This window comes from Micropterus dolomieu, linkage group LG22 (genome assembly GCF_021292245.1).
Source record: "Micropterus dolomieu isolate WLL.071019.BEF.003 ecotype Adirondacks linkage group LG22, ASM2129224v1, whole genome shotgun sequence".
Taxonomy (NCBI): Eukaryota; Metazoa; Chordata; class Actinopteri; order Centrarchiformes; family Centrarchidae; genus Micropterus; species Micropterus dolomieu.
The window spans coordinates 32,908,895-32,934,107 of record NC_060171.1 but is presented as its reverse complement, the minus strand read 5'-3'; the positions used below and the strand labels follow the sequence as shown (position 1 = coordinate 32,934,107).

Below are 25,213 nucleotides of genomic sequence, written 5' to 3'. Positions count from 1 at the left end.
ATGCAGGTCGGGGCAACTGGGGTTTGAACCCACGACCCTCTCGCTGTGAGGCAACAGTGCTAACCGCCATTCCACCCCTGCAAACATACTTATTTATATACCTCTGTTGGCTTTCCAATGATTTTTTTTACATGAATTTCCCCCAAAATATCTTCAAAATTGGGCAAAACCAAAAATATGAGTAAAATGAGTAAAATTCTGACCTGACTGTGGCTCTGGTTTAAAGGTCAGCAAAACCATTAGGGATCATCCTCTGTTGATCATGATTATCCATTAGAAATTTCACGTGAATGTGCCCATTTGTTGTTGAGATATCATGTTCTGACACCAGCAGGGCGAGGATTCCTCCTATAATCAGTCCAGCAGTTCAGTTTTGAATTTATGCTGAAAATGAACAGACAATGCTTTATGTGTACTTGTTAAGTGTGAACGTTAAACATGCATTTAGTGTAATTGGAGCGTCTAGTCGGGTTTATCTTCATGAGCAGTATACATTGTATGTGCGTGTTGCTTAGGAAAGGTCTAGACAAGGGATTAACCAAACAGGATTATGTAGCATGACCAGGATGGCGGTTATTCAGTTAAAGTGAGCAGCTCTCCTGACCTATCCCAAAATCCAGCTGACCTGGGACCTGTGACTGATGTGGTGTGGGGGAGGGATTGCTGACATGGCATTTTGAAAGTTTGTGCAGAACTAGACTTACACTGCGAGACTAGTAGAGGCTAGTAATAGCCAAAACTGATCACTGCGACACTGATTGGGCTCTTGGAATAACTGATTGTTAGACTGATAGGATGTTTTACTTTTAATCATCAGCCAGCGGTGTTGTGCAGTGCAGAAATCAGTCATATGCTGAATGTTCCTCACTGGAACTAATTTCAGTCTCTACATGTGTCATAATAGTTTTATCTCATAGTTACTTCTGAAAGAAGATATATAATAAACGTCTTAGAAAGTAAAAGTTATCATAAGTAATATAACACTTGTGATTAATTTAATACACTTTGAGGTTTTGGTGCTACAGCCTTACTTGGTTTGGTATGTCCAGAGTTTATGTTGGCTAATGTTTGCAAAGATTTCGTAGGTCTTCTCTGCTTGTGCTACTGTTATGCTCTGTTTTAGCATTTACCATTATCCTGGAATTCCCTCATGTGGTCTCAGAGGCTGCTGTTCAGAAAAAGTTACATCGGCTCTCTTTAAATTCTCCATTCTTGAAATGATTTTATTTTAAAATGACCAAGTTATCAAGAAGTAGTATCATCTTTCAAAATTATTTAAACCCTCGTGTAAAGATACACACACTCATACGGGGGTCTGACTGGCCTCGACATGTGACCTGACCGCCTGTCTTTCTACCTGGCCTCTATTTAGAGGCTACAGATATAGTTTATATTGACAGGATGCAGTCAAACAAAGCCTGTGTCCAAGATATCTTAATTGTAAATGTTTGTGATAAAGATCGCACACTCAGCCCATAACAATACGATCTTTTATTAACACTGGTTGGACCAACATGTTTCACTTGGTGGTTCATCAGGCTCATAAAAACGATAAGAAAATTAAGATGAAATTGCAAAATAAAATTAAAATGCAAAATACTAATAGATAAACAAAGAACAAAAGAAAGGAAAAAGTGTGATGTTGGGAGAATTATTCTTCATCTTATAAGTACAGACATTGCATATTAACAAAAAATAAAAGTTTTACTGTCTGATAATAAAAGGACTGGTGATTAGCAGAGCATAGGTGTCAATCCACAAGACCATGTTTCTTTTCTCTGAAGGTCATCATATGTATATATATAAGGTCATTCATTCATATTTCATATGGAATCAAAATGTCTTTTCGTAACAATTTCAGTTTCCCGCAGGCAATCAGTGTCGTATTGATCAGTTTTATAACATACATCTGCACAGCACAAACCCAGAAAAATGCACATGTAAATATCTGCAACGTTGTTTTTTCTCTGCAAATAGTTCATAATTATTATTTTTCTCTATTCTTTTTAATACTTTTATATAATTTGCATTTTCTATTCCATATTTATATATTTCTACATTTATTTATGTCAACTGTATGTTTGTCTACATGTAGCATCTTATCACCACAGCTAATTCCTCGTATGTGTAAAACACTACTTGGCAATAAAGCTCCTTCTGATTCTGATATTACAGTATGTAATCAAATCATTTCCACTGATTCTGTGATGTACAGCAGAAATTCATATTATTGACATACATCTTCAGAACACAGATTTAATTATTGTATTTATCAATATTTGTTATTGATTTCCAGCACTGATTCAATGTTGTGTAATATGTAATAAAGTAATTTCCATTCACTTCTATCAGTCTGGCTCTATGACGCATCCCATTCTTGCTGCACTTATTTCTTTCCCTTTGGCTGTCATTGACTGTTGACTCAACAGCAGCCAGTCTGCTGACGGGCTGCTCGGCTTGTTGTAACTTGTCTCCAGAACAATACTGGCTGGAGTGTCGATGGTGTTGCGGCAGAAGGACGCTGCTGATGCGTAATTGTCAGCGGAACTGAAAAAAAGGAGGCTTTGGGAGAACTGGGGGATGTCCCGGCAGGAACATGTGGAAACTTCAGAGGTGACACAGAGGTGGTTGTTGTTGTTAGTTGGAACCCATGAGATGGGAAGCTGTGAGGCCTCTGTTCCCAGTCAGTTACCTTCGGCACAGACTGTTGCACCTTGCAGCTGTGCCGTAACACTCACCTGTGTTTCTAAAGCCGCATTCCCTCTGGCTTATTCTTCCAGGAATTTCAAAACAATGACGTCATGAAGCAGTGGTTTTTTCCACCTGCATTTGACAGATGATATCATCCCCTATGTTTATGCGTTATTAGCCTCATTAGATCTAAAGTGCATGTTTCAGTTTGTATATTAGGGATGCAAAAGGCTATTTCCCACATATCTGTATCAATATTGTAAATACCCATCTGAGTTTACTGTTACTACATAGCAATCACATTTTTCACTTTTCTTGTTGGACACTTTCTTGTAAAATAATACCAAAGAAATTGGCCCTGTGAAAGGAAACTGAGACATGTTGCTGTTGATTTCTTTAAATAACTGTTAATGCTGTAAGTGCCACAAAAGAAACAACAACAAAAAAAAACAATTAACTCTAGAGTATTGGAGTGGAGGCAAAAATCTGAGAGGCAGATATCTCAAAATCTGGGCAAGTGAAAGCAAAAGTTAATGATTATTTTCCGTAATTTGGATGAACCGACCCTCTAAAGTTCCTCATGTGCAATGTTACTGTTAAAAGTAGCTTTACAAGATCACTGCCATGAAAAAGTCCACTATGCAGCCACCCTCCAAGAAGCAGGAACAAACGTGCATACTCTTTACATTACATTACACAACCAGCTGCTCCAAAAATATAGGAGTGACAAGAGAAAGGAAACTTTTATTAATAAGAAATGTAGATACACACTAATGACATAGACTGTGCATCAATGTAGATTGACTCCCTTATGAAGCCAGCCTCAATTGACCGCTCGATGAATTGCAGTTTTAGCTACTTCCAATATAGACTCAGACCTGAGACTGGAAGTTTGCCCCTTGGCCCACGATGACGTTTGAGCACTAGTGTATCTGTTTTCAGCAGTGGAGATTAAATGATAGTTGGAGATGGTCACTTTTAATCAGAAGATTTCTTCACATTGAGCTGAACATTTTAGTTTCTGGATCTTATGATGGGAAAGCTCCTCCTTGTGATACCACATTAGGCAAGGCAAGCTTATTTGTATAGCACATTTCAACAACAAGGTAATTCAAAGTCCTTTACATAAAACATAAAAGCAACAGGGAAATATAAAAAAGTTTAAAAGCAACATAGGGAAATTGAAAAAATACACATTAAAATATAATAAAGGTTACATTGCAGTGTACAATCAGGGTTAAAAGAGTTAAATGGAAAATAAAAACAGGTTGAGGGGTTGAGCAAATAATTGAGTTACAATTATTTTGAAACGAGAATAAACAGAGAAGTACACTTAATCTACTCTTTCTAGCTAGTCTGTACTTTGGTCCACAACAATCTTTGGGTCCACTGAAACTCCAAAAACCCTCAGACACTACAGAGAAACCAGGACATGTCTGTCCGCAGGCCACTTTGATCCAGTTATACTCTGGACCCACCTGCACGTTTACAGGTGGACAGAGAGTCCTGCAAATCACTCAGGCGCGAGATTTAAGACCACTTCCTTCACTCTGTTCAATCTCACTCTCATTATCTTTTCACTCTGGGAGTTTGTTCCAGATATACGGAGCATAATAACTGAACGCTGTTTCTCCTTGTTTAGTTTTGACTCTGGGGACAGAAAGCAGACCTGCCCCAGACGACCTGAGAGGTCTGGATGGTTCAGAAGAACAAAGCAGAAGATCAGAAATGTATTTTGGCCCTAAACCATTTAGTGCTTTATAAACTAACAGCAGGATTTTGAAATCAATTCTTTGACAGACAGGAAGCCACTGTAAAGACCTCAAAACTGGAGTGATGTGATCCACCTTTTTGGTCTTAGTGAGGACTCGAGCAGCTGCGTTCTGAATCAGAGCAGCTGTCTGATGGATTTCTTAGGGAGCCCTGTAAGGACACTGTTACAGTAGTCAAGTCGACTGAAGATAAATGCATGGATAAGCTTTTCCAGGTCTTGCTGTACATTAGGTACTAGGATATGGCACCCATGCAAGCACACAACTGGACAGTCACGTCACTTAACTGATTAAGTTGATGTTTTTACCAGGTTTAATGAAAACACTCCAATTTAACACTGGGATTTCTATATATCTCAGTCAGACCCTAAACGTAACACAAATTTTCATCAGGTTTCTATAGGTAAGTTTCTGAACTGCCGCTTGCTTATGTTTGAAGCATCTGGACACAACACTCACTGACTGACAGTGTGTGACCACTTTAATCACTTTTTAAATATGTCATATTGCCCTGTTGTCCTAATATCTTTAAAGCTGCATGCTTTGGAAAATAAGAAGGGTGAAGCTTAGCATTCAAAGACATGATCAGGCGTTTGTATGCAGTAGGGCATAGATAGATGTTACTCTCTATTCTTTCTGTAGTTGTTTCTTGTTGAAACCTTTAATGGGGCTGGATGTAGTTTTCAGTTGTCTCTAGCGGTGAGCTTTCAGATTACAACCACTAAATTTTCCAAGAATGAGTTTGTGCGCATGCTCGAACTCATGAGCTAGCACTCTGCGTCTGCCAAAACAGGGACAAGTCAAGAGAAGCTCAGGTAAACTCCCACTGCAGAGTTACAGTAACATTTTTATCAGCTTGACCGTGAACTAATCCATGCTCGTTACATGATAACACTACATTGACTGCATTAAGCTGACGTGATACGCTGATGTTGTGTCTCTTTCACCAGAGAGGCTCAGCAGAGTCAGCATAGCTAAATTTATTGGATGATAACCGAAAGCTAGACTGAATATTATAAATGAGATTGTCAGTGGCTGTTCCAAGAGACGGAAAAAGCAGGTGTGCGGTTCATTTTTATGTGCGGTTCCAACCCATTGACAAACAGGCAAATAAAAGGTGATTCAATGATAAGTGATTTCATTTAATACGAGATACGATAAGGTCTGACGGGGTGATTACTGGATTACTTCAGAAAAACCACAGAGTTGACACTTCATCACAGGGAGTTTACACAGGCTACGCTTATATTTTATTTTCTCTCGTATTGACCTTTTTGACAGGATCGGAGCGATAGTTTTACTAAAGAACTCAGCTTTTTTTAGGGCCCCCTTGGATTTTTGAGTAAATGGAAACATGAGCATTGGCGCATTCATAAGTGACTAGTGTTAGGGGTGGCTCTTTTAGTGGAAGGCATGACTTCAGGGCCTTGTATTGTTCAACAGCCGCCCTGCCAAAGTATCCATGACAAAGACAATAAATCTCTACCAAGGTGTGGCATGGTGTGCTTCTCTCTGTACTGTAACTCAACCTACCTGAGTCCAAACTTGATCTGGTGGAATTTATCTGAAAGACTGACAGCCTAAAGCCAGCTAATCAGCCTATTATACAATATCTCATGTATGTGGAAATGTTGGGTTGGAGTCATAGGATCAATCAACCAAGGTTCATCCTCTGGGGACCAGGAATACCCACTGCAAATGTCATGGCATTGAATACTGTATCTTGTGTTCAAACTTGGAAATCTGGCCATATTGCTGTAATAGAGGAAAGCTCAGTGTGTCCTGAAAAGGGTTCATACTCTGGGGAGCATTGATGTGAGGTCAAGGGCTAAAAAAACAAAACCCCCATCCTTCCTAAAAGCGTGTTCAGACAGAATCCAAAACATGCAGCGCAACTGCATAAAATAATGTAAATTATTTAATTGTGAATTTGTGGGTGTCAGCAATATGAGTTTACATTCTACAATTAAAGGGACTATATGTAGTTTTTTTAATGAAATGATTTAATTAAACACTTTTTTATTACCTATTTGTGAATGGGTTGTAACCTCACATAAAAATGAACCGCACACCTGCATTCTCAGTCCCTTGCAACAGCCAGTCGGCAAAAACATGGTCAACTTCAGAGAGGTGTCTGAGTCATGGAGAGACCTCCGCTTTATTTTCATAACAGACCCAGAGTTGGCTTTCATACTGGACGGGTAAACTAACATTACTGCAAAGCATGTGAAATATATTGTGATTTTGGGCTTTAGTTGGCTCAAGTTAGATAACGTTGGCTTGCCGGTGAAACCAAAATCTGTCACCCATCACATTCTGTGACCCAGATGGTAAGTTAAACCCTCAGGGCTTTCTTAAACGTTAGGTTTAGGCACCAAAACTACTTGGTTAGGTTTAGGAGAGGATTGTGGTTTGGGATTAGACACAGAATTGAATGGCTCACAGATTTTGATGTAACACCAGCTAACACCGAGCAGTTGCTAACATTATGCGTTGCAAAATACTAGAGTTGTATGGCTTGCCACATTACTTCACCAGTTATCATGACCCATTGAGTATTACTATCCTCTGTACCACCCGTATTATGTCAATTTATGTTGATTTAGCCTGCAAGAAAGGATGTAACACTACAAAGCAAATGTGGAGCGATTTGTTACTAAAACCAATAGAGATGCAAGGCAGGGGCAGCCACATAGATTAGCATGGATCTGACATTGTTTGCTTTCTAACATTCAATTTAGACTTACTTTTATGCCGATACCCGTAAGTTACAGCATTTTGCTGTAAGTTACGTGGCCCACAAGTTATGTGACTTTATATTGGAAAAAATAACAATAAGTTAATAAAAGCTTTAGCATTCTCCCTGAGAATGTAAGTCCTGGCAGTGCCAAAGCTTTAAAACCTCTAGTAGACCATACCATTTTGGTAAATGAAATGTACACAGTAAAAGTGAGTACAGGGGTGTACTCACTTTTGTTGCCAGCGGTTTAGACATTAATGGCTGTGTGATGTGTTATTTTGAGGGGACAGCAAATGTACACTGTTATACAAGCTGTACACTCACTACTTTATATTGTAGCAAAGTGTCATTTCTTCAGTGTTGTCACATGAAAACGATAGGCCTATAATCAGATTTTTACAAACATGTGAGGGGTGTACTCACTTTTGTGAGATACTGTAGTTAACTAAATAAATCTGAGCTATATTAAAAACGTCTGCAGACCTTTTGGTTTCAAGTTGTTAATCAGTAAGTACATAGGCCTATACTTTTTTCCCTGAAGTGCTGTAGTGGTGGGTTAAATAAAAAAGAGGGGAAACCATACATAATCATCAGGTAATTAACAGGAAAATTACTTGGAACAGAATCGGCAATCCAGTAATCCAGTAATATTTTTCTTCTATGACATTCATTATTATTTAATATTTTTCCTCACCCAAAAGGCTACTGAAAGCCTATGATGCATTTCCTCCCGTACATAAAGGTGATATAGATTTATAAAAGCACTTAAGGTTAGTAAACTCTACCTGAGTGACATCACGTCCCTGGTTCTTCGCTCCTAATAAAGTCCCCCATATTGATTCACATGCTTTGTCAATAATCGTCTTCTCTGCACTCCTACCCTGGAAAAGATGTGGATGTCGACAGGACACGCTGCATCATTTCCAGTGAAAGGGATGTGGGGGGTGGATTCACTTGAATCCTCCATTTTGCGCGGGGGGGGAAGGGGGCGCCCTCGGCAGACAGTCGAGCGCAAAGACACACTGCTCATCCGCTCGCCTCCCCATTGACGTCAGTCCGGTATCACATGAACGAGCGGGGACCAATCGGCGCTGTCGGAGAGTGCTGGCTCCTTGACACCAAGATAGGGGGAAAAGACTGAATAAAAGGAAACCGTGCCAGCGATCCTGTAATGACCACAAAACCCCACGGAAGAGCCTAGAGCTGCCGCCATTGGATATTTTGCCCTTTTTTCATTACTCCCATGCGTTCCTCGGTGTGGATTATTGTGTTTGGCACCGGGGCGGACGGAATGGATAAGGCCATGGCCCTAACATATTGAATAGCTCGTTGGTGGTGGTGGGGGGGAGGCGAGACGCGCACAGTGGAGACAATTTATGGGGCATTGTGCGGGGAGGAAAATGGTGGATTATACGATACGATACGATATCCTACCGTAAGACACTGTTTGGTGGCATTTCTGTGCCTGTCTTGGCCGTGTCTATAGTAACTGAGGTCGTGTTATAGCGGTTGGTAGGTAGGTACCCCCCACCTTCCCCCTTGCTCCAGCTCGATCAAAACGACCTGATCTTTCTATTTTTCATATACATGTAGGATTCTTGGATCGTTGTGACGCGTTCGCCCCCCCCTCCCCCTTCCCCCCCGAGAGCAACATTTGGAAACAATAAACTGTTGGATTACTTAAGTATGGATTTCAACAGCGGCGGAGGGAGCAACGAGCTGCACAACAACCAGTTTTATCAGTGCGAGGAGAACAAGCCTCTGCTGGGGGAGATGTCGGAGGGGAATAATAACACCAAGCTGGGCGCAGGGCCGTGCAAGAGGTCCCTGCACCACTGCAGCAGCAGCGGGATGCGATACAAGCTGCTCCACGAGGGGGACATCCAGGTGTGTGTGGTCAAACACCCCCGCACCTTCCTCAGCAAGATCCTCACCTCCAAGTTCTTGCGGAGATGGGAGCCGCACCACCTCACGCTCACAGACAGCAGCCTGACCTCGGCTACCGTGAGTTGTTTTCTAGCTAGCCTCGTGTGTGTGTGTGTGTGTGTGTGAGAGAGAGAGAGAGAGAGAGAGAGACCATGTAATATGCTGCGTTACACATTCCACAGGCAGGTTTGGTGTTTGCCTTTTCTTGTCTGGACGCAGCAGACGCGCACCGAGATTACGCACAGTCTGTTGTTGACGCAGTGTACGAGAAGGCAGCGTGTCACTGCTTTCACGGCCCATTCTACTGATAAAATCTGCAACACTGCCGCTGTGGCCTGCGCCCCTCCACCCCACACGAACTCCTCTCCATCACTTCCGTGTGCAACACATTTTCACCGTACCTGACACCCGCAGCCCACTGGTTGTCAAACTGGGCTGCAGGGGACGCACAAGATCCCTTGTGGAGGTTCCCGAAGTGTGTGCATGTGTGTGTGTGTGTATATGTGTCTTATGGGTCGTTATTTGGCCCCAGGGGGCTTCTAATAGGTTTAAACTGTTAATTTAAATTATTAAACAAGAAAGATCTTCTCTTATTAGTCCTTGGAAATACAACCCAACAGCATGGGGTGTTAGGTGTGTGACATAAAACCAGTTGAGAACCCCTGCTGCAGCAGCCTGCATCCCCATCACAAACTGTCTTTATGTCTCGCTTCCTGCCTGTCCTATGGACAGAGTGCAGAATGGAGAGACAGGGTACCTGATAATGTTACAGGCCAGTTTAGCTGTAGTGGTGGGAATACATGGAGGATATTTCCTCTGTTGCGGATGTGGCAGCCCATAGGTCCTGTTGATCAGATGCCTGGCCTACTCAGTGTATCAGGCTAATGCCAACAGGCCTACATATCATCATAAATATCACTGTGCATGGATATTTTAACTGATGGTGGAGTGATACATTTCAAGGAGGAGAGACTAAACCTCTAACTGGTGATCCAAACAGCGGCAAAACCTAAATTAAATACATTTTCAGTAAACAACGATTTATTTCCTCCCTAAACTAACAAAATCCTCATTATTTTCTACATTATAATGTTAACACATTTACCCGATACCCGCACACCAGCCTGGAGGAATCATACGCTGTGTAGTTATGTGGTCATCAATTGTAAATGTTAGTAATAATTCAGCAGAATAATGCCAAAATAACAAAAGCCTGTATTTCCCTTTCTGTTATTATCAACACTTTTGACATTTTCCACAAAGCCAGGCCCATTGTTTTATCAACACACCTTGTTAGAGGTTTTTTGGATGGCTGCCTATCACACCCACGCTAGAGAGTGTGCTAAATCGCTCACTGCAGTGTGCAATGTCTTGGAGTCTGTTCTTGCAGAAAACACTTGTGGATGTAGTTGAGGCTAAACTCACCTGAACTGGGTTTACCTGCTTGTTTACATGGGGCTTTTATGCCTTTTTAGTCCACTGTATATCTCAATAATTGCTTACATCATAGTAAGAATAATTATGCATGTTATGGGTAGGGTATTGGACCTTTTATGGGAAAATGCACAAATCTACATTGATTTGGTTTATATTGGTCCTTCAAACTAATCACTGGCTGGACACTTCTTTTCATTTTTCGCCACAATGATTACTTGTTGATTGCTTGTATACATTAGCTTGTTGTTGTGGGTGTTACATGCTGATACAAGTTATTTATTATGAGTCTATGAAACATGCTTTGGAAGATAACACTCGATCATGAAGCATTATGTAATGAAAGCTTCCTCCTGGTGACCTAACAACAGTGTAAACACACCATACTGTTGCATGGATACACACTGTTTTCTTTAAAAGAGCATACGTTGTTTTCAGTAGATTCTTCCAGTGCACAGATCACATGTTAAGAGCCCAATTCTTATATTCGTCCCCCGTAGTTCATTGACTTGTTAGCATACACATTAGTTTATGATAAAACTGCCTGGTGGCTGACTCCTGGCCTGTAGCTCCAGTTTGTTGACACACATTACGAGCTCAGTTTTGACTTTTTGGCATCACCAGTAAAGCACACTACCACGCAAATGGGATTTTATAATAATAATAAAGTAGGCTGCATGCAAACATTTTTAGCATGAACAGTGTTGAGTTATAGCTTCGACGTTCCCACCAAACTTCTTCCTACTATCCAACAAGAGAGCTAACCAAAACATGCAATAACTTTTTGGGAAACAGATGCTTGTTTACTCATTCAGAAGATGTAGAGCAACATTATCATTCATCTGGAGGCGTGTTTCTGGCCACATGAAGAATGTAAGTAAAATAATTCACTCTCTTGTGGCTCTGTTTTTGGTCCCTACCAACTCCTGAAGGAAGATCTGCTCTTCACCTACTAAAAGCTCCACGATGTTCTCCTGTGTCTGTCTGCTGGTTGGTGCTAAGTAAGGTAGTGCTTGTTGGTAAAAACAGCTGAGAAGGAACCAAAACAGTAAAGTTGGGGGCCGGATTGTGTCCAAATCCCGACTTTTTTGTACAACATGTTGGCTGATGATGAACTACTTGAGGTTCTACCTAGGGCTGGACAATATGGCCAAAAATGTAATCATAATTTTTTGATCTCGATAATTATCACGATAAGTATCAAATTGTTATGTCTTTTGAGTTTAAAGGCTGATTTTTGCTCCTGAGTGAAAGTTGAAGAAATCTGATGGTTAATTGTGGTTTAAACTCATCTTTATGGTCAACACTTGAGGCCAAACAGGGGATCACTTCACAAATCTGAGGTAGAACATTTGTTTTTCCTCCACAAAATAAACATTAATTAAGTTTTAACACTAATAAAAAAACATTAATAACAAATTAAGTTAATTTGTGTTTGATTCAAGTGAATAAAATCAAACATTTGTTGAATATTTATTGAACATTTGTTATATTGTTATTGAAAAAAATTATATTGCGATGTTTATAGTATTGTCCAGCCCTACGTCTACCACAGACGGCACAAGTGAGACTAGGAATAAGCAGTTGGTTCTTGAGAAGCAGAATAAGCTGCCGTCTGCGCTTTTACGTCCTTATTAGTTGTCAAAGTGACGGAACATCTACTGAATGTTTGACACATTTCACTTTTGTAAGGAATCTGTTGTATGTGCACTCAGGCAGCGCTTGCATCAGTCGCATCGATTTGTCACGTCTGGAAGAGACGAGGCTTTAGTTAATTTCTGCACATTCTGCTATTTCTCATCTCATTTGTTTTACTTGTGTGTTATAGCCCAGGTTAGACTCTCGGTTCAGCGAACACAAGAGCCATGCCAACACTTCAGCAAACGCTATTTTGACAGGTAGTGCAGGACGTGTGTATCTGTTGTGTATATTTGGAAGAATTCACAGTTCCAATTAAAGTCCAGTGCAAATTTGGGGGCTTTTTGTATTGCTCTGATCACTTTTCCTAGACAGGGTTTTAAATGGTGTGCTGTGAGCTCCACTGCACATCAGTGATTCTTTATTGATTTTGGTTGCAGTGAGAAACGGGGGCAGCCTTCGAACTTTGGCCAGTCAACAGCAGCCCTCAGCGACTGCCAGGAAATCATCTCTGTGGGAGAAGGAATTAGGCAAAACTTATTTCTACATCTCTACATCAGAATTCGTGGGAAGTGTCTTGCACATTTGGCCTTAAACGCTCATTGCTGTGGTGGTCTTGTATTGCCTTTTCTCAGGTTTCTTGGCAATCAGATGATGATGGGTGTATTTTTTGAGGGGGATTTCTATTTATAAAGCTTATTATTTACATGAACTACCGCATCTATTTACTCCAAAAGAAACATGAATTGGCAGCCAGACACCAAGTGTTACAAGAAGTAGCTAATGTAAAAGCTGTCATAGACTGGATGTAAGTTGAATCACTTTTGTGTTCAGTAGCAAAAGTAAGTCAGTACATTCAGTGAGCACTAGAGATGAAACGATTAACGGTTTAACGATAAACCATGGTAAAATTCCCGACGGTTATTATTACCGTACACATTTTAATTACCATGGTAACCGGGTACGGTTAACCGCGCCGTTATAATCTCACAGCAAACACTTTTAGTTAACTTTTAGCTTTGGTTTGTCTCTCTGACTTGCTAACAGCGTGTAAACTGAAGCTCTCAGTGTTGCTGCTCTTGTAAAAACGCTACACGTTGTTCTGCTGCTGTGTGTCTGCAGAGTCTGTTCGTCCACTCACATGATAACACGTTACGCAGTTCAGTCAACCAACCAGCATATCTAGAAACGCTACAGACTCTCTGTATTTATGTCAGTTTTTGGGCACATTGCACTTACTACCACTGTCTTCTAAAGACTTATTTGTTGTCATGTAATTGTCCACAGGGTCATTGTATTAGGCCTACCTATATAATATAATAAATAAAATCTTGATAATGCACACTGATGATTTTCACATGTTTATAATACGTATTTGCTGTTATTTTATTTTTTATGCAAACAAAATGGCAATTGTATTTGTAGTTTTCAATATAAAACTTGTTGAAATGGTTTCAGTGTGTGTATCAGTACATTTTAATCTTTTTCGGCACATTTTTACAATACCGTGATAATACTGATAACTGTGATCATTTTGGTCACTATAATTGTGATATGAAATTTTCATACCGTTTTCATCCCTAGTGAGCATTGTACACCTGTACAGTCTGATGCAATCCAACACACCCGCCCTGCTGTCGATTCTATGTTTCAGTTCTTGTTAATACTGTAATAGAGGTGTTAATGTAACTAAAGTGTATGTTACTCTTTGAGATTTTAGTTAGCGGTGCTGGAAAGCATTATATTATATTGTTTCAAATTTTATGTCCACCCTATTTACATACAAAATAGAATATTAGAAACAGCTCTCAATATAATGTAGTCTAGTGCAAAACCAGTTTAATCAACACCTCTGACAGTGTTGCTTTTATTATTTATTTATATGAAAATGTTACAGATAATTGCATAATTTTGCATCATTGCATGTATCACTTGGTTTCCAACCAAGCATTCTCCAGCAACTACATCCATATGGGACGCTTGTGCAGCACACAGCTCAGTTTGCGTGCCGTCACAGATCTGCCATTTATGTTCGCCTTTTTACTAAACATAATCACAATCTTTCCCTAATCTTGACCAAGTGTTGTATATGTCTAACCTCAACATTACCGTAGCTATCATAGACTGTATAATTGTATAGTATACTGTAGCTATATTTTATTTGTAATATCAATACTGTTTTCCTAACTTTAACCACATTGTAGTTGACATGCACAGAGTGTGTAGAAAGCAAACATTTTTAAACTTTGGCATTGGACATAGAAAACACAACAAAAAGTAATTTTAGGATGGCGATTGTGCTGTGCTTGAGAATGGTAAATTTTGTGTACTTTTATAGCACCTTTCTAAATTCTGACACTCAAAGAGCTTTACATGCCCAAAGTACCCCACTTTTCATTAACGTAGTCGAAAATATGGACATTACTCAAAATAGTGTAATTTATCATAAGCTGTCCCATTATCTGCTTTGTATTCATGGCAAAAACTGAATCTGTGCAGACCCCAGTGGTAGAAATGATGATGCTGATACTAATTCTTCTGTTTTGAATCAAGTCATGTGGGCGACTTATCCAGCAATTCTCAATATTTGTGTGTGTGTGTGTATGTGTGTGTGTGTGTGTGAATGGTGACACCCCATGTATGGTGATCTTGTGTCTGAGAGTTTGCTTGTTGACGATGTCCCATATTCTTTGCTCTGTAAAGGCTGAAATGTGAGGGAGAGGGTTTTTGTTCAGAGTGAAGCATGAATGTGCATTTCCTGAGTGGCGTTGTTGTGCTCGGTGTCGAAGAGAGCGGTTATGTGGGCAGAAGAACAATGTGGACCCATTTGCTCCGTTCTCTTACAGAGAGAGTACTTCCAACTAGGAGGCAAAGAGCGTTGACTCTGCGTCTCCAACAACATCCCCACGCACAGAAAATAATTGAGATGATTGTGAGAAAAGAGCTTTGCCAAAGTCAGCATGGCTGCCAAGAGGGTTTCATTAGTTTCTGTAACAAAAATCATGTGAATCCCTTTTAAATTACAGATTATTTTCACAGCTAACTCGCATTTCTCTCTAGGATTCAAGGATTCAAAGTGTTTATTGTCAGATGTTCCCTGTACATGGAAATTCTTACTTTGCTGTCCACATCAAATGCCTACAGTAAAATTAAAATAAAATAAATGTATAAATAAAAATACGATAAATAGAGATGTAAAATGTAAAACATTACATCAGATGCTCCGACCCGAGGGTAGAAGTAAGTGTGAACAGTTTGTGTTGGGGGTGTGTGGGATCCTTGATAATGCAGCTCTTCTGTGGACTCTGTGATGGTAAATGCTCTGCAGCTGGTCAGAAAGCTCTCAACAGTGCCGCTGTAGAAGTTGCTGAGGATCCTAGGTTACGTACTGAGCTTCCTCAGTCTCCTCAGGAAGTACAGCCGCTGTTGAGCCTTCTTGACCAGCTTTGTGGCCTTTAGTGTCCAAGTGAGGTCCTCGCTGATGTGGACACCCAGATATTTTAGTGCTGCTCACCCTCTCTACCTCAAGCTCTCGGGTGAACAGTGGCTGATCTCTCCTTCCTCATGTCCACTATTATCTCCTTCATTTTGTCAGTATTAAGCGTGAGGTTGTTGTCCTCGCACCATGCCACCAGGCCGGCCACCTCCCTCCTGTGGGCCGCTCCGTCCACTCAGGGCTACTGAGTTCAATTTTTCATTACTTTCTTAAATGTGAACTAAACTTAGTTCACTTACTGTGAACTAAGCAATGAATCACTTTTCATTGCTTTCACACAAAATGCAAATTTCATGAACAGTTTTCTCACTCAGACTCAGCCACCTCCAAAGCTCTTTGTATTTATTGTTTGCACATATGTGCTAACAAAACTGTTGAATTTATGTTCAAAAACAGTACCAACAAGACTAAAAAAATACAGTGATGTGGATGAGAACTTGTGGTTAAATGCAGAAGACAGGGTGGACTAGCACTGATGTATTTCTATATCCAGTAGCTCTCCTATACTACATATTGTATGTATAGTGAAATGTGTAGTTTTTGTTGCATTACTGGAAGTACTTCTATTAGTGTTTAAGCATATTCCACTATTTCTGATTCATTTCTATAATATATACTGCAAGGTAGCGCAATCAATGGAATGAAAAAGTGACTATTTTTGTTGTAATGGAATCTTGACAAATGTTGTCAGGGTGAAAGATCCCTTTAAAACAACAAGAGTGTTTTGGTCACATCAGTGCAGTGGTTGTGAGATTAACTGTAATGTATAGAGAAATGTGAGTTCATTTTTCCACAACTGCTAAATAATTGTCTATTTTGAGAGGTTTATAGAAATTACACTGTCAGTATTACATTTAGCTGTTCATTTCTTTGATTTTCACTAATTTAAGGAGGAATTAAGCTGCGTCATTGATCAGAGACAGAGAGAGAGAGAGAGAGAGAGAGAATTGTCACTCATTTTTCTTTTCTTTTGACAGACCACCCTGCTACAATTTCAGAAACCTAACCTAACTCACATTTGCCTAAGAAGGGTGCTAGTGCAAGCAAGCTCTTCCTGTGTTGCGCCTCGCTCACAAAAGGCGAGATGAAAGGAATCTGGTTGTGCACAAGGGGTTCATTATAGGCAGCTGGGGCCTTTTAGATCGGGGAGACTTGAGTGTCTGCTGGTCATGTATGGAGTCTGACGTGTCCAATGATTACATAAGAAGCCACATCACAATCTATTTTAATGATGGTACTTTTTTGGGTTATGATTAGTCGGATCCTCAGTGTCAATTTTGATTGCACTGAAGATCTTAGGTGTTTTAATTGGCAAAGAATAATCCAATACCATATACACGTTATGTGCATCTAACTAATTGGTTGGTTATTTGATAAGCATACTGGTTTAACCTTGCAAGTCTTATTTTTCCTGCCTTCAAGTACTGTAAGGAAATACTTTTGGCTTCAGGGGTCAAAAATATGACATGTCATTCACTTAGTTGTGTATGTGTGCGTGTGTAAGCTGACAATGGGCAATAAGAAAGCGCTGACATTTCTCCCTTTCTCCCACGTCCACAGTGTTGCATGCATCCACGCATACGAGCCGTTTCAGTTGCTTTCTCAGTTTAAGAATAAATAGAAACAATAGAAAAACTCTTGCATTTCCTTTATTGGGCATGCACAGGCCATGAGATGATACATTTACACAGTTAACATCAAGTGTTTTGCTGTATTTAAGCCTGATGCGTCATTCATCAAGTCAGGTTTACCTAAAATGGATCAGATCAGTCAGATGTCAGTGTTTTCAAAAAGATCCACTTTTCCTGACCTCTCAGAGAGAACAACATTTTTGGAGGGGAGTGATCCGTATTTGCTGGTGGAAAACACCAGTGTAGATGAAATGACACATAAATGTGAATTTGGCCTAGGCTTAGGGCTTAAGTGTACACCATAAAGAAAAATACAGTAGCATAAAACAATGCTTTTCCTGTAGTCAGTGGTTTCTATTGCTTTTCTTTCTCATACCATTTTCAGCACCACACCCTATAAATAAGTATGCCGTGTTCACGCATACGGGCTCAGAATGCAAGACATTGTAAACTGAACCTCAATACATATGCTGGGACCGCCCACCAGGACTCTGAAGGTACCCAGTGGTGTGAAGTACTGGAGGTGAGGAACGTTTAAACTTTACAACTCCTTTTTTTTATTCCCACTGCATGCGGCATAAAGTTGTCCTCCACTCCACTTCACTGCGTAAAGTAGCTTTAAACAAAATGGAGCTAAAACTGATTATAGTGGTCTCTGACTTCAACAACATACTGCAGAGCTAGAAGCTATTCTTTATGTAAGTTAAACAAGGGTGCATTTTATTACTTGTGAATTAAATATTTTAATTTTTAAGAGGAAGAATGTGTTAATTATTTTTCAAAAGTTACATAGTCTTGCTTTAAGTACTCATTACTAACGACAGCCTGCCACTTTGTATACACTTTGAATCTGTGTGGTGTGTGTAGTGTTACAGCTGAGCTGTCATAACTCCCCCACTTCTATAAAAAAAAGTGTATACAACTGAGCTTCCTGATGTGGTTGGATAATGCGTCATACCACCTTGTTCTCTTCTGGCTTCAACCCAAAGCATGGCCCAGATCCTAATCTTAGCCATCTCTAAACTAGGCCTAAACAGAGCAATTCGATTGGTCACAAAGGCACAGGAAACTTTGCTGAAGGTACAAAAGTACCTCATAATCTTTCCACAATATGTCTTAGCAAATTTTAAAAAACTTATATTTTGGCTGTGCTTATTACAGTCCTATGACAGCCTCAGGTTTTAATTTTTGTGTCAAAGCATTTTATTTATTGACTGTATTGAGTGTGGTGATGTAAAGAGAATTTCAACAAATATAACAAAAAATGCTAAGGAAGTCAATTGCCTACCCCAGCTTTAAACTGCTAGACTAAATTCTTAAATGTAGATTGGATTGTCCTTTAGAATTATACTAGTATTGACACTGTGTACTCAACAATCAAGCGAGTGTGTCTTTGCTGAAGCACAACCAAAGGTCAGTATATTTGTTGTATATTATAGCATACATCCAGATAAGCTGATACCACACCACAGCACGTCACGGTGCTCCTCAAAGCAGAAGCAGCACAATATGATTTCACTGTCAGACCTTGTTGGTGGTATTATTTTAATTCAGAAGAAAGGGAAGAGAAACGAAAGGCCGGGGCTACAATCTCTGAGCTCATAAACACACACACACACACACACACACACAAGGCTTTGAAGGGCTCTGGGCAGGCCTCCAGGACAAGCTGCAGTGCATGTTCATATTCAAATACTGGATCCTCCCTGTTTTGTTTGAACAATGCAGCCATTAGGCAAAGATCTGAGTAAAAGTTGGGAATGATAGTGCTCTCTGCCATATTGATTTATGATATTTAGAATAGATTGGACTCGTTCCCCTCACTCTGCCTTGTTATGTGTGTCTGTGAGTGATGGATAAGGTGAAGGAAAACAGAGAAACCAAACAGGATAGTATGTGAGGAGTAAACTCTTGACAGGGAATGGGGACTAAAGCCCTGCAGCGCTCGTTCTTTATTTGTGACTTTTTTTAGTCATGTCTTTCAGGGAAGCTGTGTGTTCATGTGTAACCATGATGAAAAAAGCCATATTCAGCCAGGGCAGTGGGATGTCACTCATACCACTTTTCTATTGTTGGGTGCTATGAAACTTCATCTCTTGTGCATAGAAACTTGAACTTCAAGGTTTTCAAGGGTGAAGAATTTAGTAGGGACGTGTCCCTACCAATATCCAGCGACTTACTGAATTGTCCCTGAAGTTGTTCCCTCCTGAACAGCTCAGTTCTCTACTATGAGAACAATGTGCAAAGTTTTTAAAGATTATGTCCTCCCCCATGCGGAGGGGGCGCTGCCGGCGACGCAAAAGGCCTTCGCGTGAGTTGACAATTTTCAACTTGAGTGAGAAAGTCGCATGACGCTGAGTCGTGATATCCTATCAGCGTTGAGATTGCCCGGACGTCACCGACGGCTTCGGAGCGTAGTTTGGAGAGGACCAGGCAGAGCGGGGGAGTAAAACTGTTGAGAGCTGCTAAGATGCGGGGATATGTTGAGGACAGAGCCAGGAACAGTGATGCAGCTTTTGGACAAATAAACACCCGTAGTCGGTCTAGAGTTTTTGGTATTACAGTGTTGATTTATCCCCACTCGAGCTTCTCAGCAGCTAGCTTACGTACATTTCCAGTTCCACTGTTATTGTTAGCGCCAGTTGGCACCCAGAGCCTTGTTGGACTACTACTTTATATAAGATCTGGATATTACTTGGAGAAAAGAAAGCGAGGAAGTTGAACAATCTGGTGAGTTCAGAAAATGTGTCTGTAACTTTATTTACCGTGAACAAGTTAGCACAGCATGGCCCTGATCGATCCAAACTCCATTCAGAAAACAAACATTTTAGAAGTTGTTGTCCTGCTGTCTTGCTGAAAGACCTGACAAAGCATGACTTCATATGTTTAACAAATCTGTATCATATTGTAGTTATTTTGTCATAAGTTCGATCTGTTTATTGGAATTAAATCACAGCAAAATGTTCACTTTAGGTTCATACAGCTGTAGTAATCGCAAATTCATGTTATCACACACTTGGCAGCTCTCCAGCGATAAAACCCCCGCGAGGAAAGCGTTGCGAGGATTAAATTCACATTTGGTCTGAATGCACAGTCAAAGTGGTTTGTTCCACTGCTTAGCTTTTTCAGACCTTTCGCGACTTCACTTCTAAAAAGACACTAGCGACAAATCTAGTGAGTTATTCAGACCATCAGGGGGAGGTGAGAAATACAAAAGTCTATCATATTGTTGGCTAATTTATTCACCTGCATGCTAACGTTACTCAGAGTAATCTCAGTCAGCTCTGTAAGCAGCAGACTTTGAAGTAATGAGATTGTTTCATTCATTGTCGTCGTTGCCTGCTCTGTTCAAACAACAATTACACATACCTTAACAAATCCTTTAAATGTCACAATTTAACATGTTATACATTGTTTGTTGGGGGAAATTATGTGCTAGAACTATTTCTTGACCAGAAAAGGGAAGTGACTTCAACCAGTCAAGAAATAGCTGTCTTTAAGCTAAGCTAAGCTAACCATCTCATAGCTTTAGCTCAATATTTAACGGACAGATATGACAGTGGGACAGATCTTCTCATCTTAACTCTCAACAAGAAGTCTTCCTTTGATTAATAAACTTTAGAATTTTTATTTAAAATCATGAATTCATCTGCGATGAAGTTTAATCTCTATATTTCTTTTTCCTTGCCCATGTAATAGATGACAGGTGACAAGTGACATGGGGCTAAATACAGAAGAAGAAGGAAGTTAAAATAGGAAACTGAATTCAAATGAGAGCAAAACAAAATGCCCAGAATAAGCTTACAAGTGTGCTTTTAATGTGGAAAAGAGTATTCTAATGTGTTAAAAAAAAATATGTTTTTCATGCTCGTTAATAGCTATAGCTCATAAACTGCGGAAAAACATTTTTCCATTGCAGACAATTTTGCTTCTTACTGTTGTTTTGGACCACAGTTAACAGATGTATACGGACACAAACTCATGAATAGATCATGAAATGCATTTGACTGGTCAGCTTTTAAAAAAAACTTTTTGTAGCTATTTCATCATTTCACACATTATTCCGGCAAGCTGTTGATAAAGGCAGGAAAAAATGTGTGATATCTGTTGCTAAAAGAAAAACTAAAAATAAATAGAGAAAGAAGGGTGGAGGAAGAGTTGAGTTAGTAATGAGAGGGTGGTGTGATGAAAGACTGTCATGGAGAGGTTAAATGATATTCATCCTGTTGCGCCATGCGGGAGCCTGAACTAGATTATGAACCCACAGTTCATCATATGTGACACATTAAAACTTAACACATGAAGTCAGCACATTGACTGCCTTTTAAAACCGTCAGTCGTTACTTTTAGTGGAGACTTCGATATTAGTCATTGGCAGTGACCCTGTTCACAGTTCAAAGATTCACCTGTGCATACTCTGCCAATCTGAGAGCTATAGATTAGATAATGATGTGCCACTCCACTAATTTAAACCCGACAGGTTCTCCTTTTCTGTTTTTAGATTAGTGTTATGGTAATGTCAAAGAAAGTGCACACTTCCTGCAGATGTGTTATATTAAAGTCCTGCAGGAAGCATGATGTTTTATTGAGATTAGTTTAACACAGAAAAAAAAAACTACAAATTAGAAGTGATTACAGTTAGTGAATAAAAGCAGTATTTGGTGTGTGACATGATTATGTTATCATACTGAAAGGGCTGTGTTCGTTAAACCTTTACTGAATTTATAGTCACCAGATAAATGAAGATTTTGCATAAACAGCAGATTAGGAAAGGAACAAATGTATGGCTGCATGGCCTTTATTCATGGCTTTGAGTATGATATGTTTAGAGAGTGACTTTAGTTTATAGCTTTTGAAACAGTCGCCATTTTTGTTAGAAACTGGAAAGTATGTTTACTCACGTGTTGGAAAGGCTCCTTGCTGATGTCTGATTGGACAAGAAAACTGTCAATGATGTATTGTTTAGTCTACTTGAAATGACGTCTTAAGCTTTTCATCTGTGGCCTTGCCAGACCAAAATGAGATGTAAAACCGTGGGCTAACTTTGAGCAGCTGCCCTTTAAATATCAGACGGGCCAAAACAGACTCTAATTTTAAAAGTTTCTCTTTTTGTAAGACACACTCTTAAGCTGACATTAAGTTGGATCTGTTCAGTTTTTTATATTTTCAAGTTTGGAATGCAAATGTGAAAGTCCCTGCGGTCTGCGTTCAAACTATGGCTAAAGTGTTAAAATGCAAAATGACCATTATCGACCTGCATGAATGAAATGACGTGCGTATGCAGACCAATGCAAAACAGTTTCGGAGTTACTCCTCAGTTCTCTGCACTTTAACATCAACCATCTGATCAACATTTTTGTCTATCTGTTAGTGGGAGCTTTCCTTGTACTTAGCCTGTTTTAACTCCTGTTGTTACGTATGTGTCTAGCAGTGCAGGTGACGATGGACTGTGTGTCCATGGAATATTAAAGCATAGAGAACTAGAGCTCTGTGGGAAACAATTTGCTGTCTCAGTGCTGCTCTTGAGACATTTATATTCAAATTAATGACCGGTAGAAAGATATTTGGACATGTTCACTCCACTGATTCACTCTCTGGCATGTGTGTTTGTGCACATGTCTGCCATGTATCCTATTACTGAATGCTGACCTGCTACTACAGGGAATAACCATGGCAATTTTTAGGCATATTTTCCACTGTGGCTTTAAGAACCGCACATGCAAGGCTCTTCACAATCTGATTTATAGTTTTGTTTGGGTTAATGTTATATTTGGATCAAGTGTGGAGCTACTTAGAATTTTCCAGCTGTTACACTCCCATTCACTGTGTAAGTGGTGGACTGAGCTGCCAGGAGGTGATGTTACTCCCGCTTCACTCTTTTATAATATATTGTTGTTTTTTTGTCACCGGTCTCATTTTTTCCTGTCGATGTGGATTTTTCTTTATTGTTGTGATTATTTCTGAGGCCATTTTTGGGCGGTTTTTCTATTTGTTTTTTTTGTTGGAGTAAGTTGCTGTGTATGTTTAGTACAGTGCCTTCTATGCAGTTTCTAAGTATTACTTCCTTTGTCCACACTCCAAGAATTCTTCATTTTTAAATCAAACGCCTGTAAGATTCAAGTTATCAAGCTTTTTTTAAAGCATGTATTGATCACATTCCACTTTCTGTTAGTAAGGATACCAAAGAAGATAAGAAAAATATTGTATCCCAAACCTAAAGTAACCAGTTTTCCAGTACTTATTCCAGGATACAATTCTATCATTCTTTTTTAAAACCTATTGTTGGACTGATTGTATTTATATCATTGCACTACATAGTGTTTGTATGTTGTACTGCGCAGGAGTGCAGTGAATAATTATTTTCATCATCAAGGGTCCATCATTAATTGTTTTTAAATCTAATCAATGTATGTAATTGCTCCATCAATAATTTAATCTTCAAAAGTAATGCCAAATGCCCATCACAAGTTATCAGAGCCTAAAGCCGGGCATACACTCTACGATTTGAGCCTATTTCTGACCCGAGTTGGGCCGAATTTCTGGCTATCAAGTAAACAATCTATACGGTGAGATGTAGCTAGCTTACCTCCAATTCTCAATGCAAAATGGACAAGCCATACTGTCCACGTCTTCCTAGCCATCTAGGCTGAATATACCGGCATATCTTTTCCTTTTAGCTCATAGGATAGAGCAAGAAGATCTAGGCAGCACATTTCTGCCTTGTTAGCATTATTGCTAGCAAACAGAGCTTTCAAACAAATCTTTATTGCCAAACCAGAACGCTCCATCCATTGTGTGCGTGTGAGCACGTAAATCGTGAGCTTTGGCTTTACATTGCACAATTTACTGGTACAGTGTGGTGGAATTTAACAACAAGGTTTAAAAAATCCTACAGTGTCCTAACAATCCTTAAGCCCTAATAAATGTGTTGAATGCATTTCTTTCCTCATAAAACATTTGTTGAGCTTATTATAGGAAGTATTTGAAACATTGATTACACCAACTGTGTTGCAACAACTGTTGATCAGTGGAACAGCATGAAACCATTGCGTGGATGAATCACGGGACCCGGTCCTTATGCATGTGCACGAAATAACAAACAAAACAGATACTGGGTTTTTACCTATCTCTTGTAGGGACCCTCTAGTGGGTTAGTCCGACCACTGGAATGAGACAGAGCATCAAAAAGCATCATTCTTACATTTTAGAAGCAAAAACCGCTGTTGAACAGTCTACTAATCATTTAACCAGCAATACTGAGCTAGTTTCGGATAGTGCTGTATTGCTACAATACTTTTTCATGTCATGTGACAGAGTCTCATGTAGACTTTTGTCTTTATAAAACACATGGCTGTAATTTGTAGGAGCTGTAATTAATATCTTTATTGAAATGAGTCAAGATTTAAACACTTTCATTTCTGTCTTAAAAGGTTTCTTGGAACTGTGTTTCCACTGACAGTAACAGTGTCAAACCACAGAGGACTGTCAGCAAACAGCTAACTCAACAGAAGCGTATCCTCTCCCCTGTGAAGGACTGCATGACTTGTTAACAGTGTACTTCGGGTCAGCAGTGTGTTTTTGTCCTCTTAAGCTTAAGAGCAGCAGTTTGGTTGTTCCTTAGCAAATGGAGAAGTAGAGCAGTATATTGTTCAGGGAAGTGACTTTTTAATGCTCTGCAACGTCACACACGAGTCCAGCAGCTTTGCATGAGTTCCACAATGTGACTAAGTCCCAGAACCGAGCATATGACATGTTTATGCTAGAGTGTGGTCAATCTGTTGGTCACAGCAAAGGTCTTTGAACAAACGGGGCTATCATATCACCTCAGTCACCCTTCAAATCTGGGTCACTGCTGAATGTCCCTTTGTTTGGGAAGTACTGTTGT

At 39.8% G+C, this 25,213-nt stretch overlaps 1 protein-coding gene across 2 annotated transcripts in view; it reads left to right on the top strand.

The window, feature by feature from the left end:
• The first annotated feature begins 8,317 nt into the window (after positions 1-8,317).
• LOC123961634 (c-Maf inducing protein) overlaps positions 8,318-25,213 on the top strand; it is a 52,190-nt gene continuing 35,294 nt past the window's right edge. The window contains exon 1 of one of the 2 annotated variants that reach the window (XM_046037154.1): positions 8,318-9,207. In XM_046037154.1, coding sequence (XP_045893110.1) covers positions 8,890-9,207 — 318 coding nt within the window. In that variant the 5' untranslated portion in view covers positions 8,318-8,889. Of the gene's footprint in view, positions 9,208-19,817; positions 20,059-25,213 lie in introns of those variants that run through there. The other variant, XM_046037155.1, reaches the window with a different exon arrangement.